The sequence below is a fragment of the Protomyctophum bolini genome (assembly GCF_963924005.1).
Source record: "Protomyctophum bolini genome assembly, chromosome: 12".
NCBI lineage: Eukaryota > Metazoa > Chordata > Actinopteri > Myctophiformes > Myctophidae > Protomyctophum > Protomyctophum bolini.
Window position 1 is genome coordinate 34156391 of NC_137873.1, and position 14499 is coordinate 34170889.

At 42.7% G+C, this 14499-nt stretch overlaps 1 protein-coding gene across 29 annotated transcripts in view; it reads left to right on the forward strand.

Annotated features, from left to right (window-relative positions):
- obscnb (obscurin, cytoskeletal calmodulin and titin-interacting RhoGEF b) overlaps positions 1-14499 on the forward strand; it is a 100778-nt gene that overhangs the window by 20533 nt on the left and 65746 nt on the right. For all 29 annotated transcript variants that reach the window (XM_080779247.1, XM_080779275.1, XM_080779259.1 and 26 more), the window contains exons 13-31: positions 295-576; positions 1102-1377; positions 1694-1969; positions 2288-2563; positions 2652-2924; positions 3021-3287; positions 3392-3661; positions 4130-4396; positions 5123-5389; positions 6372-6484; positions 6908-7061; positions 7183-7344; positions 7440-7544; positions 9933-10199; positions 10649-10918; positions 11632-11901; positions 12479-12745; positions 13207-13473; positions 13855-14124. In XM_080779247.1, the coding sequence (XP_080635373.1) occupies positions 295-576; positions 1102-1377; positions 1694-1969; positions 2288-2563; positions 2652-2924; positions 3021-3287; positions 3392-3661; positions 4130-4396; positions 5123-5389; positions 6372-6484; positions 6908-7061; positions 7183-7344; positions 7440-7544; positions 9933-10199; positions 10649-10918; positions 11632-11901; positions 12479-12745; positions 13207-13473; positions 13855-14124 (4599 nt within the window). The remainder of the gene's footprint in view (positions 1-294; positions 577-1101; positions 1378-1693; positions 1970-2287; positions 2564-2651; positions 2925-3020; positions 3288-3391; positions 3662-4129; positions 4397-5122; positions 5390-6371; positions 6485-6907; positions 7062-7182; positions 7345-7439; positions 7545-9932; positions 10200-10648; positions 10919-11631; positions 11902-12478; positions 12746-13206; positions 13474-13854; positions 14125-14499) is intronic.

The following is a 14499-nucleotide window of genomic DNA, read 5'->3' on the forward strand; positions in this document are numbered from 1 at the left end:
TGCATTATGAACATGAGCAATACTGTGAGACAAAACTGTGTGCCACAGTCATTGTCTGTCACGCCGCTGCTTGGATATCTTTGTACTAGACATCAAGGTTGAGTCTGCCTTCTCTTTCTCCTCCTCCTTGTTCTTTTTCTTGTCAACCTCAGGGGGTGGGAAAACCCTGTGAGGATGTCAGTGTATTAAGAGAAGAATGGCCACCATGTGAATAATATGGTCAATAGTGTCTGATAAATTGGAAGCCCCAGTCATTGTCTGATGTCACACCGCTGCTTTTGTTACCTTTTGTAGACGTCAAGGTTGAGTCTGCCTTCTCCAACAAAGAGTCAGTCCAGAGGGAGGTGAAAGCTGTTCTCTCTCAGAAAGCCACTCTGAGCTGTGAGGTGTCTGACACCAAGACAGAGGTGAAGTGGTACAAAGACGGCAAGCTGTTGACTTCCAGCAAGACGATTCACATGGAGTCAAAGGGCAAGAGTCGTCTGCTGGTGATGGACAGTGTGGAGAAGAAGGATGCTGGAGAGTACGTCTGTGAGGTTGGAACGGAGAAGCTGAACTTCAAACTGCAAGTGGAAGGTATACAGTATGAAGAACACGTCTTATTCTTCACGATGTTTCTGAGCTATGATAGCTATGGTTCCTCATTGTTCAGAGCATAATGTCAAACTATCACATTTTACGGATATATAAATTGCTCAATATTTTATCTTTTTACTTTTTACAAATTTGGCTTTAAAGCATCTGCTTGTTTCATGGTGGGATGTCTGGTGGTCTGTATTAATTATGTTCTTTTGTGTTGTAATGTTGAAATGATCTGTATTTCTTTGTCCTGTGTTTCTGCATTCTGTCATAAAAGCAGTATTTGGCATGATCTGTTTAGTCTGAGACTGTAATGAATGTACCTTTTTTTGGTCTTGATGTCACTTGGGTGTCTTGAGTTTATCTTTTGTTTAATCTTTGCGCTTCATTACACTGTTATTTGAGGATTTCATAAGGCAAATCTGTTGGCTTGTGACGTCCTGATTAGTCCCTTTGTGTGCAGTGTTATGGTATTTAATCTTGCATTGTTATTTTTGTCGCCTCCATTCGTTTTTCCTTCAGATGCCAAGTCTACATTCCTCAACAAAGAGTCAGTCCAGAGGGAGGTGAAAGGTGTTCTCTCTCAGAAAACCACTCTGACCTGTGAGGTGTCTGACACCAAGACAGAGGTGAAATGGTACAAAGATGGCAAACTGCTGACTTCCAGCAAGACGATCCACATGGAGTCAAAGGGCAAGAGTCGTCAGCTGGTGATGGACAGTGTGGAGAAGAAGGATGCCGGAGAGTACGTCTGTGAGGCTGGAACGGAGAAATTGGCATTCAAAGTACATGCGACAGGTATGGTCAGACAACACTGAATGGGCCTCTTTAAATATCAGCATGTGTGTGTATGCCATTTAGAATCATTCGCATCATATACAGTACACTACTTCTCCTTCTTCTTCTTTTACCTCTTCTTCATGTTCAGATTTCTCCAGAGTACAGTTTATAAATATTGTGATGGCTTGATCAGGATCCAAACATATGCCAACAGTCCACGGTGTCCTACCCTAAATTGAGTAGACTAGTGCAGATCTTAAATATCAGTTGACATGGTCCTAATCAGGGTCATGATCAGTGTTTAAATCATCATTTGTCGTCTCTGTATTAACAGAAGCCGAGTCTGTATTCTCCAACAAAGAGTCCGTCCAGAAGGAGGTGAAAACGACTCTTTCCCAGAAAGCCACTCTGACCTGTGAGGTGTCTGACACCAAGACAGAGGTGAAATGGTACAAAGATGGCAAACTGCTGACTTCCAGCAAGACGATCCACATGGAGTCAAAGGGCAAGAGTCGTCTGCTGGTGATGGACAGTGTGGAGAAGAAGGATGCCGGAGAGTACATCTGTGAGGCTGGAACGGAGAAATTGGCATTCAAAGTACATGCGACAGGTATGGTCAGACAACACTGAATGGGCCTCTTTAAATATCAGCATGTGTGTATGCTATTTAGAATCATTCGCATCATATACGCTACTTCTCCTTCTCCTTCTTTTGCTGAAGAATGAGAACATGACGTTCAGATTTGTCCAGAGTACAGTTTATAAATATTGTGACGGCTTGATCAGGATCCAAACATAATGCCAACAGTCCACGGTGTCCTACCCTAAGTTGCGTAGACTCGTGCAGATCTTAAATATTAGTTGACATGGTCCTAATCAGGGTCATGATCAGTGTTTAAATCATCATTTGTGTTCTCTGTATTAACAGAAGCCGAGGCTGTATTCTCCAACAAAGAGTCCGTCCAGAAGGAGGTGAAAACGACTCTTTCCCAGAAAGCCACTCTGAGCTGTGAGGTGTCTGACACCAAGACAGAGGTGAAATGGTACAAAGACGGCAAGCTGCTGACTTCCAGCAAGACGATCCAAATGGAGTCAAAGGGCAAGAGTCGTCAACTGGTGGTAGATAAGATCGAGAAGAAGGATGCTGGAGAGTACCTCTGTCAGGCTGGAACGGAGAAGTTGGTGTTCAAGTTGCAAGTGGCAGGTAAAACGTCAATACATTTGGCCTCTGTTTTTTTCTTCTCTGCATGAGAATACAGCACAGTAGCTATAATATGTCCTTACTTCTTTAGATGCAGCTGCCAAATTCCAGAAGACGTCTGTGGTGAAGGATACATGTGTTCAATCGAGTGAAAAGATTGTTCTTACTGCTGAGCTGACCACAGAGAATGCCACCGTCAAATGGTTCAGGGATGGTGTGGAGTTGAAGGAGGGCAGCAATTATGAAATGAAAAAGCATGGCCTTTCTTGTACCCTTATCGTAAAATCCAGTGTTGCTAAAGACAGCGGGACATATTCCTGTCACACTGCTGATGACAAAATGGAGTTCAAAGTGCAAGTAAAAGGTTGGTGAATTTGTTTTAGTATTACGAGTACTACACACTCTGCAGGCGCCTTATGTTTTTGGGGGTCTAATAAATATATTCCATGTTTCCATCTAGACTCCCCTTTGAAGTTTGTGGTGCCCTTGAAGTCTGTGGCCACAGAGCTTGGTGGCAAACTTAGCCTGATGTGTGAACTGAACCAGCCCTCTGGGGACGTTCTCTGGAGACACGATGGCCGTGAGATGAAACCAGGTGGCAGGTTCTGCATCAGCGCAGACGGTGCCAAGCGGGCACTCACTGTGACCGGCATGGCTAAGGAAGACGAAGGAGAATACAGCTGTGAATGTAAAAACGACAAGACCTCTGCTAAAGTCTCCTCAAAAGGTAGAGTTTCATGAGTGCTAAAAAAAACCATATGAAAACAGTAGAATTGATAACATTAAAACTATTTATACGAGTCCAAAACTTTTGCTTTCTTCTTTCTTCAGAACCCAGACTTGTGAAGCTGACTACGAAGTTAAACAACGTGGTTGCAACGGAAGGCAAAGACGCCATTTTCAAATGCAGCGTCACCCCGGCAGATGTCAGTGTCAAGTGGTTCCGCGACGGCGCACCCCTCTCTGCCGGGCCCAAGTATAAGATTGAACATGGCGGCACCAGCCACTCCCTCACCATCACTTCCGTCACCCAGGAGGATGCAGGGGAGATAGGCGTTGACGCAGAAGGCAAAGGCTGCACAGCCACCCTGAAGGTTCAACGTAAGAAAGAAACACACCCTGGGAGTGAATGAATGATCTCCGTTTTCATCGACAGCTGTTTCCATCCATTAAGGACTGGAACGCATCTGTGTCACCTTAGCTTTAAACCAATTTAACCATTATTTTAAACTTTGACTGTTCAAAAATAGCAGATCTACAAGCTCATAGCTTGTATATCTGCTATTTTTTTAAAGTCATGAACGTTTTTAACTCACCCCTGGAACACTGGCAGTCCCTGAACCACTGGCAGCCATATTTACATATAACTTCTGAGGGTCCTTGACATGAAATAGTTTGAGGACCACTGATATAGAAAAACATAGTTTTCTTTTCTCTGAAAAATACATTTAGTAGAATCTGGTCTCTGTCCTAAATGGGTTAACGTTTGATGCTCTCTCTCTCTCTCTCTCTCTCTCTCTCTCTCTCTCTCTCTCTCTCTCTCTCTCTTCTTTCTCTCTCTCTCTGCAGATGTGCCCGTGACCTTCAAGAAGAAACTGGAACCCCTGACTGCAGAGGAGCAGTCTGAGGCGAGGCTGGAGGTGGAGCTGAGTCAGCCGTCGTCGGACGTCCGGTGGATGAAGAACAGCGTGGTGCTGCAGTCCGGAGGGAACATGGAGATCCGGGTGGACGGAGCCAAGCAGAGCCTGGTGTTTAAGAGCGTGACGGCCGCCGACCGGGGCTCGTACTCCTGCGAGACTCTGGACGACAAGACTCAGGCTAAACTCTCCGTGGAGAGTAAGATTGTTTTTTTTCTTTTCTTCTTCCATTTCAACATTTTGTATTAAATGGTTGCTTTGTTCAAGCACTGCATACCATCAGCAACCTAGAGAGAAGAACTACACGTTTTCATTTTGTTTTGCATCAATGTTTGATTAAAACTCTTTCAGTGCCACCTGGTGGTCACCAGTTTAGTTTTTGAGTGCCAATTCTCCCATTATAAAGAAAGAAATAATTTGTAATTATATTATGCATGTAATGTGCATGTCATCACCTGTACACCAGATTAGAGGAATTTACAAAATATGAAAGAAAAGAAAAAATCACATCTTGTTGTCCGTGGCATCTGGTACATAATTGGCAATTAGACGTCTTGACGTTTATGGCGCTTAAACTGTTTTAATGTGGTATGATACAGTAGGATTTACCTACAGTATATGCTTGCATACTGTACAAGTAACTAAACGATAATGTACAATGAGCCGGTTATTATAGAAACATTAAGAGGGCAAAGCAAATGCAAAGCGGACGTCCTGCTTCACCCTAAAGTGGTTTGTTTAGCAATGATGACCAGCTCATTACCGACAAAATCAACTATTTAGTATGAACCATTGAGTTGAAATAGATTGTATAAGCTAAAAGCTTCAACATAGCAACATCAACAACGGAGGCAGAACTGTGTGGCCTCCGAATCAAGTATTCAACAAAGTCCTCTAATAAACTCCTATGTTCTCCTCTCTCCAGTGAGAAAGATACAGGTGGTGAAGGGCCTGCAGGAAACCACGGCTCACGAGACGGAGACAGTGACCCTGGAGGTGGAACTCAGCCAGGCCGACGTGGAAGGGTCCTGGACCAGGGACGGGGCCAAGGTCAAAACGGGCCCCACCTGCCGTGTCACGGCTCTGGGGAAGAAGCACGCGCTCACACTGTCCCAGCTCAAAATGGAAGACGCCGGAGCGATCGCCTTCCAAGCAGACGGTGTCCATACATCTGGCAAACTCATTGTGACAGGTATACTGTGTATATGATTTTCAGTTAGTTTGGTTTGTAGCGATTTGGCTATCGCACCCTCGCACACGCACCCACTCGCACCACCACCATTCATGTCCACGTATAACCCAGTACTCACCAAGGTTATAATAGTTGTGTTTTTTTCATTATAGTTCAGTTTTAGTTAGTTTTGACATATTTTTTTATAATTCAGTTAGTTTTAGTTAGTTTTTAGAGCGGGTTTGCTAGTTTTTATTTTGGTGAAAATGCTTAGTTTTAGTTTTTTTCGTACGGTTTATTTGTGGGTTAGGTTTAGTGTGGCTACATGCTGCCGTACGGTGCTGAAAACTGCCGTAAAACTTGTTGGAGAAATGAGGAAATTAATCGAATGAATTTAAAAGGATTATATTATAAATATCTGAAAGGCATATGCATATTGATATAAAACTAAAACTAAGGGTATTTTGTCTATAATTTCAGTTAGTTTTGAGGACACACAATACAGTTTCAGTTTAGTTATCGTTTTTTTATTTATTTTTTTATTATTAGTTTCAGTTAACTAAAATGTTAACTGTTAAATTCTAGTTTTAGTTTTTTAGTTAGTTTTAGTTACTCACACAGACTAACGTCAGCGCAGCGACACGCCTCCGACGCTTGTTGCATTCCCTTCCGTTCTATGAATGGAACAGTAGCCAAGATGGTGCGGCCCTGTCAGAGAGAAGCCAGACTGGACTGGAGTGGAGAGAAGCCATCGCGTACGCGAGTTACAGTCCGCATATTTTTTTCAATAGCTAAAGCATAGCATAATGTTAACACCAAAAGGGGTTCCCGCCCAAAAATAAAAATAAATAAGCAGTTTGTTCCAAAGTGGACCTAATTGTGTTAGGCATTTGCCTAACTGGCACCCCAAAACAGAGTAACATCAAGTCAAACCGTTACAAGTTAGTTACTGTGTCGAGTTGGACTTGTGGACCATTAAATGTTGCTTTTTTGTTTTTTACAGAGCCTCCTGCCAAGATCTCCAGCCCTTTGATGGATATCAGTGCACCCGAAAAGGACAAAGTCACGTTTGAGTGTGAAGTATCCAGAAGCAATGCGGACGTTAAGTGGTTCAAGGTGAGAAATCATAATTCATGTCTAAACCCTGAAGCATGACAGGACAACATAGACACTAGTGTAGATAGTTTAAGTTGTCTTTTATATTGTTTTAAAACTAAACTAAACCCTAGCCCATATTTGTATGTTTTCTGTCTACTAAAGGTCGCAAAAAATCTAAAGGTCTAAAGTGATTTTTGTACATTTGGTTACTACACTGTGATATTGGCAACATAATCTGCATATAATAATATTAACAATAACGGTCTTGTTATATGGAGTTGTGCCTATATGTATTTATGTAATCATGCCAATTGATTTCAAGTTCAGCCAAAGCCCTTAGATGATTTTAAGTTTGGATAGCAGCAAATTCACAAAAAGTGAGCCATGCGTTTCGTTCCTGGTCAGCCCATATCATTGCATCAATTCCAACTTGCTCCACAGGGTGATGTGGAGTTAAAACCAGGGAAGAACACTGGCATCCACACTCAAGGCCGCAAGCGCACTCTGCTCATCCACAAGTGTACCCCGGAAGACCAGGGCACTTACGTCTGCCGCACTGCTGATGACAACACGTCAGCCAAGCTCACGATTCATGGTACTTGCCATTATATGGCACCATCATCAACTTTGGTGCTCTTTCCCTTTTTCAAAAGTGTTAGTTAACAGTAATGCAATACAAGTGCAGTGTAACGGCTTAAGTATGTTTTCCCTTCCAGCAAGAGACATTAAGATTGTGAAGAAGCTGGAGGATGTGGAGGTGACGGAGAAGGAGAGCGCGGCGTTTGTCTGTGAAGTCTCCCACGATGAAGTGGACTGCCTGTGGTACAAAGGAAGCACCAAACTCAAAGCTGGTGACAACATCAAGATGAGACAAGAAGGCGAGGCACAATGCAAACAATACAGCCCTCGTGTGTTCTCTTTTGTTGTTGATGGACATTACTCATTACAAATTGTCTTCTATGGCCCCATGCAGGTAGAACCTATGTGCTGCTCTTCACGTCTGTCACTGCAGAGGATGTTGGTGAGATTAAATTCACAGCTGACAAAGCCTCTTCAATTGCAAAGCTGAAAGTCAAAGGTAAACAAAGTCAGTCTTTTCAGCTTGGGTTTATGTCAGACAATGCATCATGTGCCAAGCAGAGCTGTCTAATATACACAGCATCATACAGCAATATTTTTGAGTGGTGCAATCACTCCTATAGACAGCTATGTGTGTGGCTGGGTGTGTCCCTTGGTCCCTGGTTCTGTCCCTGTGTCCCTGGCTGTGTCCGAGCATGAAAATAGCGTTATAGTGTTTGTTCACCACAAAGTGTCACTGTTGCTTAACACACACAGGCCAGGGAGGAGGGCTTGTACAGTACAGTACAGTACAGTACAGTACAGTACAGTACAGTACAGTACAGTACAGTACAGTACAGTACAGTACAGTACCGTACCACTCACTTCAAACGGGTCACATTGCGTTACTAAAACAATTAAAGTTTGCTTTTGGTTTCTTGAAATGTCATAATTTCCTTTTTTCAGATGACAATGCTTATAGATGCAGGATGCAAATAGATAATCTCTATCTACCCAACATGACTAAAGGAGTCAGGCTGTCACAATGGATTTGAAATCATAATTCATTAGGAATTCTGACCAATTTGGTGGCAATTGGGTAACTAAATCAATTACCATGTGCTATGTAGTAGAAATAGCAATGCTTACATGCAACCTAATATTTATAAATACTAGACGCAAATGGTTCCATAATCAGGCTGAATTGTCAAAGATTTATGTGTTCTTGCTCAAGTAGGTAATCTGATGTAACAGTCTGACAACGTTTTAGTCAGGTCAAGTATGATATCCGCTTGCAGCCTGCATTCATGAATGTTATCCGTTCAGGCCTTTATGCCTCATTGGGATCTGATGGCAATGAGAACAAAACGCTTTTTGTGCTTTTCTTTGAAAGTTATTTCTTTCAGCATTTCTTCAGCATATCTAAGGAAATCTTGTCAAGCCTTAACATGATTATTGTGGTGGTCTGTGAAAAAGAATGTAGTGGAAGGAAATACCAGCACTGTTGGATAAAACAAAATGCTTTTTGAGGGGGGCTGTTTCTGATATAATTTCTCAAGAACATTTGAAGTTAAAACTTCTGTTTTGCCTTGTTTAGGCACTGGGTTTGAACCCTGGCACCGGTCATTTCTGTGTGGAGATTGCATACTCCCCTCCCTCGGTCACTCTTAAATAAATACACTACATACTGCAAGTAATACATCTATAACAAATTAGAGCCTCAACATATTGGGGATGTTGTGTTTCACACAAAATTGTTCAGCACGCAGACTGACTTCGGTCTACTCTAAACGTCTAAAGCCAGTGTCCATTTTGGGACATTACACTTTCATGCCTAAAAGGATATGGCCTTCTGGAATTTCTAGCATGGAATCCCACATGTGCCTTCCTTGCATGCATTTCCCTTTTAGCTTTCTAAAACTAGAGGTCTCTCTCACACCTACCTCCCACCGCCGATACGACTGATATTCCCATAGATGGAGATCTCTGTATCTGTGTCTGTCAACAACAGTAAAAAGGACCCTCAAGGAAACTAATAAAACCTACATTTAGGCCCATTTAAAAATGTTCACATTTGATTGTCCATGATCCATCCTTTTAGTTGGACCTTAAAAGATGCAAAGGATGGACAGACACTCTCTTATGTTAGTGGATAGATTGTTCTTTGAACTGAAAATGAATTTTGCGCAAAAGCAAGCAGTGCGTCTAGACGGCACCTAACAATCCCCTCTGGTGACGGCCCTTGGTGATGCCCGTGTCGCGCGTCCGTTTAATTAATACATATAGCGGCTTAAGTAGCTTTAAGACTTGTTTTTGATTGCATTTGTTGAACTGAGGTAATTGGTGAGACGTCGTTACATTTGTGGTGGGCTTGGTTTCCTGACTTGTTTGACTTTGTTATTATATAGATTTGTGGACCTGTGGTTGTCTAAAGATGTTTGAATGAGCTATTCAATGAGCTGGTAGTATGAGATGGCATGAGGTCAGTGGAGGTTCACTGGCACAAATATAGATTTTATATCAATTGAACAAACTATTGAAAAATAATTTCACTCTTTACACGTAATTGCTTTTCCTTGTCATATTAACAGTAATGTTAACTCTGCTGTAAGTTGTACTGAGCTGATAATGAGCAGCTTAATGTTGTAATTACACCATGCTTGCCACTTGCACTAGCCGAAGTATAGTAAGGGCGGAAGGATGGTCCATAAAATGCAATGATTTAGTTTTTTTTTTTACAGTCATTAGACCTGCGTACTATTGGCTCCAAGATGATTTGGAATCGATCATTCTCTGTCCTTAATATTGTGGCTTTGACGATGCGTTTGACATTGGCAGTCTATTTGCATCCATGATAACGCTAACGCTAATGCCTACGGTGATTGACACGGTGTCGTTGTTGCTGTAGAGCTGCCCGTCAAGTTTGTGAAGCGCCTCAGGGATAAGATAGCGATGTATGCGCACCGTGGCTACCTCGAATGCCAAGTGTCTCGCGCCAGCGCCACGGTCACGTGGTACAAGGGCAAGAAGGAGGTCCGGCCCAGCGAGAAGCACGAGGTCCGAAGCGAAGGCGTGTACCGCTATCTCACCATCAGCGACGTCGACGCGGGCGACGAAGCCACCTACACCTGTGACGCCGGCGACGACGAGACGTCCTGTAAACTTCTCGTGGAAGGTAACCGGGGCGGAAGATGACCGAGGTTCTTTCGAGGACTGTTGTATAAACATGTTTTTTTGGGTTGGCGTATGTTCAGGCGTAGGGCATTTATAATATACGATGAATACGAGTTATTCCAAAAAAATCTTTGATTTCATGCCATCAGACTAATCGACAATGAGGTACCTTAAAGATAGATGGATAATATCTAATCTATGTCTGTCTGTCTGTCTGTCTGTTTTAGCATAATCTGCTAATCAGCAGATGGGGTTCATATGTTGGTTAGACATACTAACAGTCCGACAGGTGTTAGTTCTCACCCGTGCCTCATTCCTTTTTGTGTGTGTGTGTGTGTGTGTGTGTGTGTGTGTGTGTGTGTTTTTTTTTTTCTTTTTCTGGAAGCACGGCATGGGCAGGCTGCACCTCTTTCAGTTTAAAACCCTTCTCTCTACCTATGGCCTCTCCAGAGCAGTCCATCAGCATTGTGAGGGAGCTCAGTGCCGTAGAGGTGACGGAGCCCTTCGCCGCGGTCTTCGAGGTGGAGGTCAGCATGCAGCTGGTGAATGCTCCCGTGTGGGCCCTGAGCGGAGCGGCCGTGCAGGAGAGCGCCGACGTGGAGATGGAGAAGGAAGGCACCATGCACCGACTCACCTTCAAGAAGACCAAGGCGTCCATGACGGGCCCCGTACAGTTCACCGCTGGCAAGAGCAAGTGTGTGGCCCAACTCACTGTCAAAGGTAAAGTAATGTGAACTGGTGAAACGTTTATATTTAAACGTTTTAACGACATTTATTGTACTTTTACTCCACTACTAATTATTTGAAAACGTTTTGAAAAACTAGTTACTTTGTAGATTTGGATTATTATGACCAAACATACATTACCCACAGTTCAGTCCCATATTTATATTTGAAAATAGTCGATCTACAAGCTCACAATGCGTCGCATTTCAAATTGGGAAATTTGCACAATTTGCACTTTTACTTTTGGTATTTTTAATACATTTTGATACCATTACATTTGTACTTTCACTCAGTACATTTTGAATTCTTTGACTTTGACTTTGAATTTTTGTAATATAGAATTTTTATATTGCTGTATTTTATACATTATACTTAACCCATTTAGACCTGAGGACGATTCTACAAAATGTCTTCTAAATCATGACCGTTTTCTGTGACCGTCAGTGGTTCTCAAACTATATCATGTCAAGGACCCTTAGAATTATATGAAACTGGCCGCCGACCCCCATCTAAAAATATGATGTTCCAGGGACCCCCCCAAAAGCAAAGATTTGAGTTAAAAACGTTTGATTTGAAACCAGAATGTGAATACTTTTTCCACCACTGATGTCTGTAAACTGTATGTAGTTGAAAGGAAATACCAGCACAACATGGCCATGTATTCGAGCAGTGAAAAGTAACAACACAGTTATTATTTGTTTCCCTAGAGCGCCCTCTTGAGGTTACAGAGCCCATTAAAGATGTGAAGGCGAAGGAGAAAGGCTCGGCCACACTGAGCTGTAAATTCTCCGCCGCCCCCAAGGAGGTGGTGAGCTGGTTCAAAGGTCAAACACCTCTGTCGGCGTCGGACAAATACGCCATGAAGCAAGATGCAGCGAGGGCTCATTTGACCATCCAGAAGCTCACAGGAGAAGACGGCGGACAATACCGCTGTCAGTCTGGACCTGCTGAAACCAAAGGCACACTCACTGTGGAAGGTACAGTTAGTATATATGCCAATCCCTTTGTATAATCACCCAAATGTAATCGGAAAAATCACACCCGTGTGAAGTGAGGGGCGCTCTCATCGCCCCTCAAAAATAAGATGAGTACATGACTCAGGATTTGCAGGAGTTTATGACAATATGTAGATATTGTAGCAAAACGTGTATTTTGTTAGAAAATTAGCTAAATAGTCATAGACATTCTGGCCTGGCAGAGATAAAGAAAATATATATTTTGCTACCGTGCGTACAGCATGGCTGCTTGGCCTGTGTTTGTATTGTGTGTGACAAAATAACTAGAGATACACAGATTGTTCTGAAACTTGGTATAAGTGATCACTGATCAGTAAATCTCCCAAAGAGATGATTAGCCTACATTTTTGATAGGAAGGTCAAAGGTGAAGTTCACATTCAAGGTAAAAAATAAAAAAAACTAGTAATAGATAACCTTTGGGTCAAAAACATTAAAGTTCAAGTTCACAGTCAAGGTCAAAAGTAACTATCACATAGGTATGGAGAGGCACTCCGATGTCCTTTTTTTTTAAATTCTCATTTGTTTTCTCCTGATCAGAGCGTGAAATTAACATCACCAAGCACCTGGTGGACACTGAGGTGGATGAAGATAGTGACGCTGTGTTCTCGTGTGAGATCAACTATGCCGACGAAGGGGTTCACTGGCTGCTAAACGACAAGGAGCTCTGCACCAACGAGGTCAACGCCATCGCGCACGACGGAAAGCTGCACAGACTCACACTGAAGAACCTGGCGCCGCAAGACGGTGGCACCGTCACCTTCAGGGTCCGCAAGGTGAAAGAATCTGTCACCCTAAAGGTCAAAGGTAAGAGCCATTTGGAACCGTTGCTTCATGAACCACTTTGGAGGTTATCGATGAGCTATTTTCTCTGTGTTCTCTGATCAGTACATGAACATTTTGTGAATCATTTTTGAAATTCTTTAGACTATAATGATGACGTGCTCAAAAAAGGGAAGCCAGGTTGAAAGTGTTTAAGTTTATTTATTCCGAACATGTTAAAATATATATGAGAAAAGACAAAGGAAATAAAGGACAATTCGATTATTTAAAACGAAAAAAGAAGCGTCAAAAAATATGTTCAAAAAGGAGTAGGAAGAAGTTTATTGAAAAATGTATCGAGTCCTACCCCTTCTTTGTGTGTCTCAATACATCAAAACTTATATTCAGGTAGATTTTTTTCCTTTGTTTACACACTCGCAGTATAATAACAAAATGGCTATACAAAACCTTTAAATAAAAACAATTTAACTCCCTTAACTCTCCAGAGAAACGTGCGGTCTTCCTCAAGTCTCTCGACGACGTCGTCGGCGAGGAGAAAGGCATGATAACCCTGGCATGTGAGGCTTGCAAGCCCAGGGTGACCCCCGCGTGGAAGAAAGATGGCGCCGTCCTGAAGGCCGGACCCAAGTATGAGCTCCTGCACACGGGCAGGTCCTTGGGACTGATCATTAAGGACGTCACCAAGGAGGACGCGGGGGAGTACACCTGCGACCTGGGAACCGAGGTGTCCAAGTCAAAGGTCACCGTGAGAGGTCGGTATTCTTTGAATTGTCAAATTAATTTCACAAAACACTGTTAAGGGCTCCATCTTGCGCCACCCTTATCCCTTATCCCTAAACGTATTTGCCATTTTTTTTTACTATTTTGAAAAACATGTTAAAATAGTTCAAATGGCCGATCTACATCGAGACATTGTGAGCTTGTAAATCGGCTATTTTAACTATTTGAAAAGGTTTTTTTTAAATAGTAAAAAATGACAAATTAGTTCAGGGATAAGGGTTAGATAAGGGCGCAAGATGTACAGTAGCCCTTGTTGTCTGTTGCTATATGCCCATTTTATGCACCATGTCTTGCTGCTACCAAAATGCTTAAAAGCCTCGGTTATTTGTTACACGTTCCGTCCTTCATGTTAGAAATTGGCATCGGCATCACCAAATGGCTGAAGTCGGTGGAGGTGAACGAAGGAGAGTCGTGTGGATTTGAGTGCATCCTCTCTCGGGAAACCACCGACGCGTTTTCGTGGACGCTGAACGGCCAAACCGTTACAGACGGGGGGCGCTTCACGGTCGCCACTAAAGGCCGCAAGCACACGCTGACCGTCAAGGACGTCAGCCCTGCTGACGCCGGTGAGGTGACCTTCAACATTAATGACCTGAGCTCCAAGACAACGTTGGCAGTTGAAGGTAAGATATCTGTTCGTTTAAAGCAGGGGTGGGCAACTTTGACGATGGAGAGGGCCACTATATTACCACCACACCCACTCCAGAGGGCCACATTGCATATTTATATTATTGCGTTTTGAGCTTGTAGATCGGCTATTTTTTGTTATGACACACATTTTTTGCTATATTTGAATTGAAATCCTGAATTATTGTTTGCTACTTTTGAATTGGAATCCAAAAAAGGCATTTCATTTCAAATGCCTTTCAAATGCCTTTAATTGTAGTTATGTTAACTTTATGAACCTCCGGTAAGTACACTTACATTGGACATCAAAAAGACAATAACCTTTTAATACTACGCATTAAGCTACTCATTTAGACTGAAGTAATTAAAGC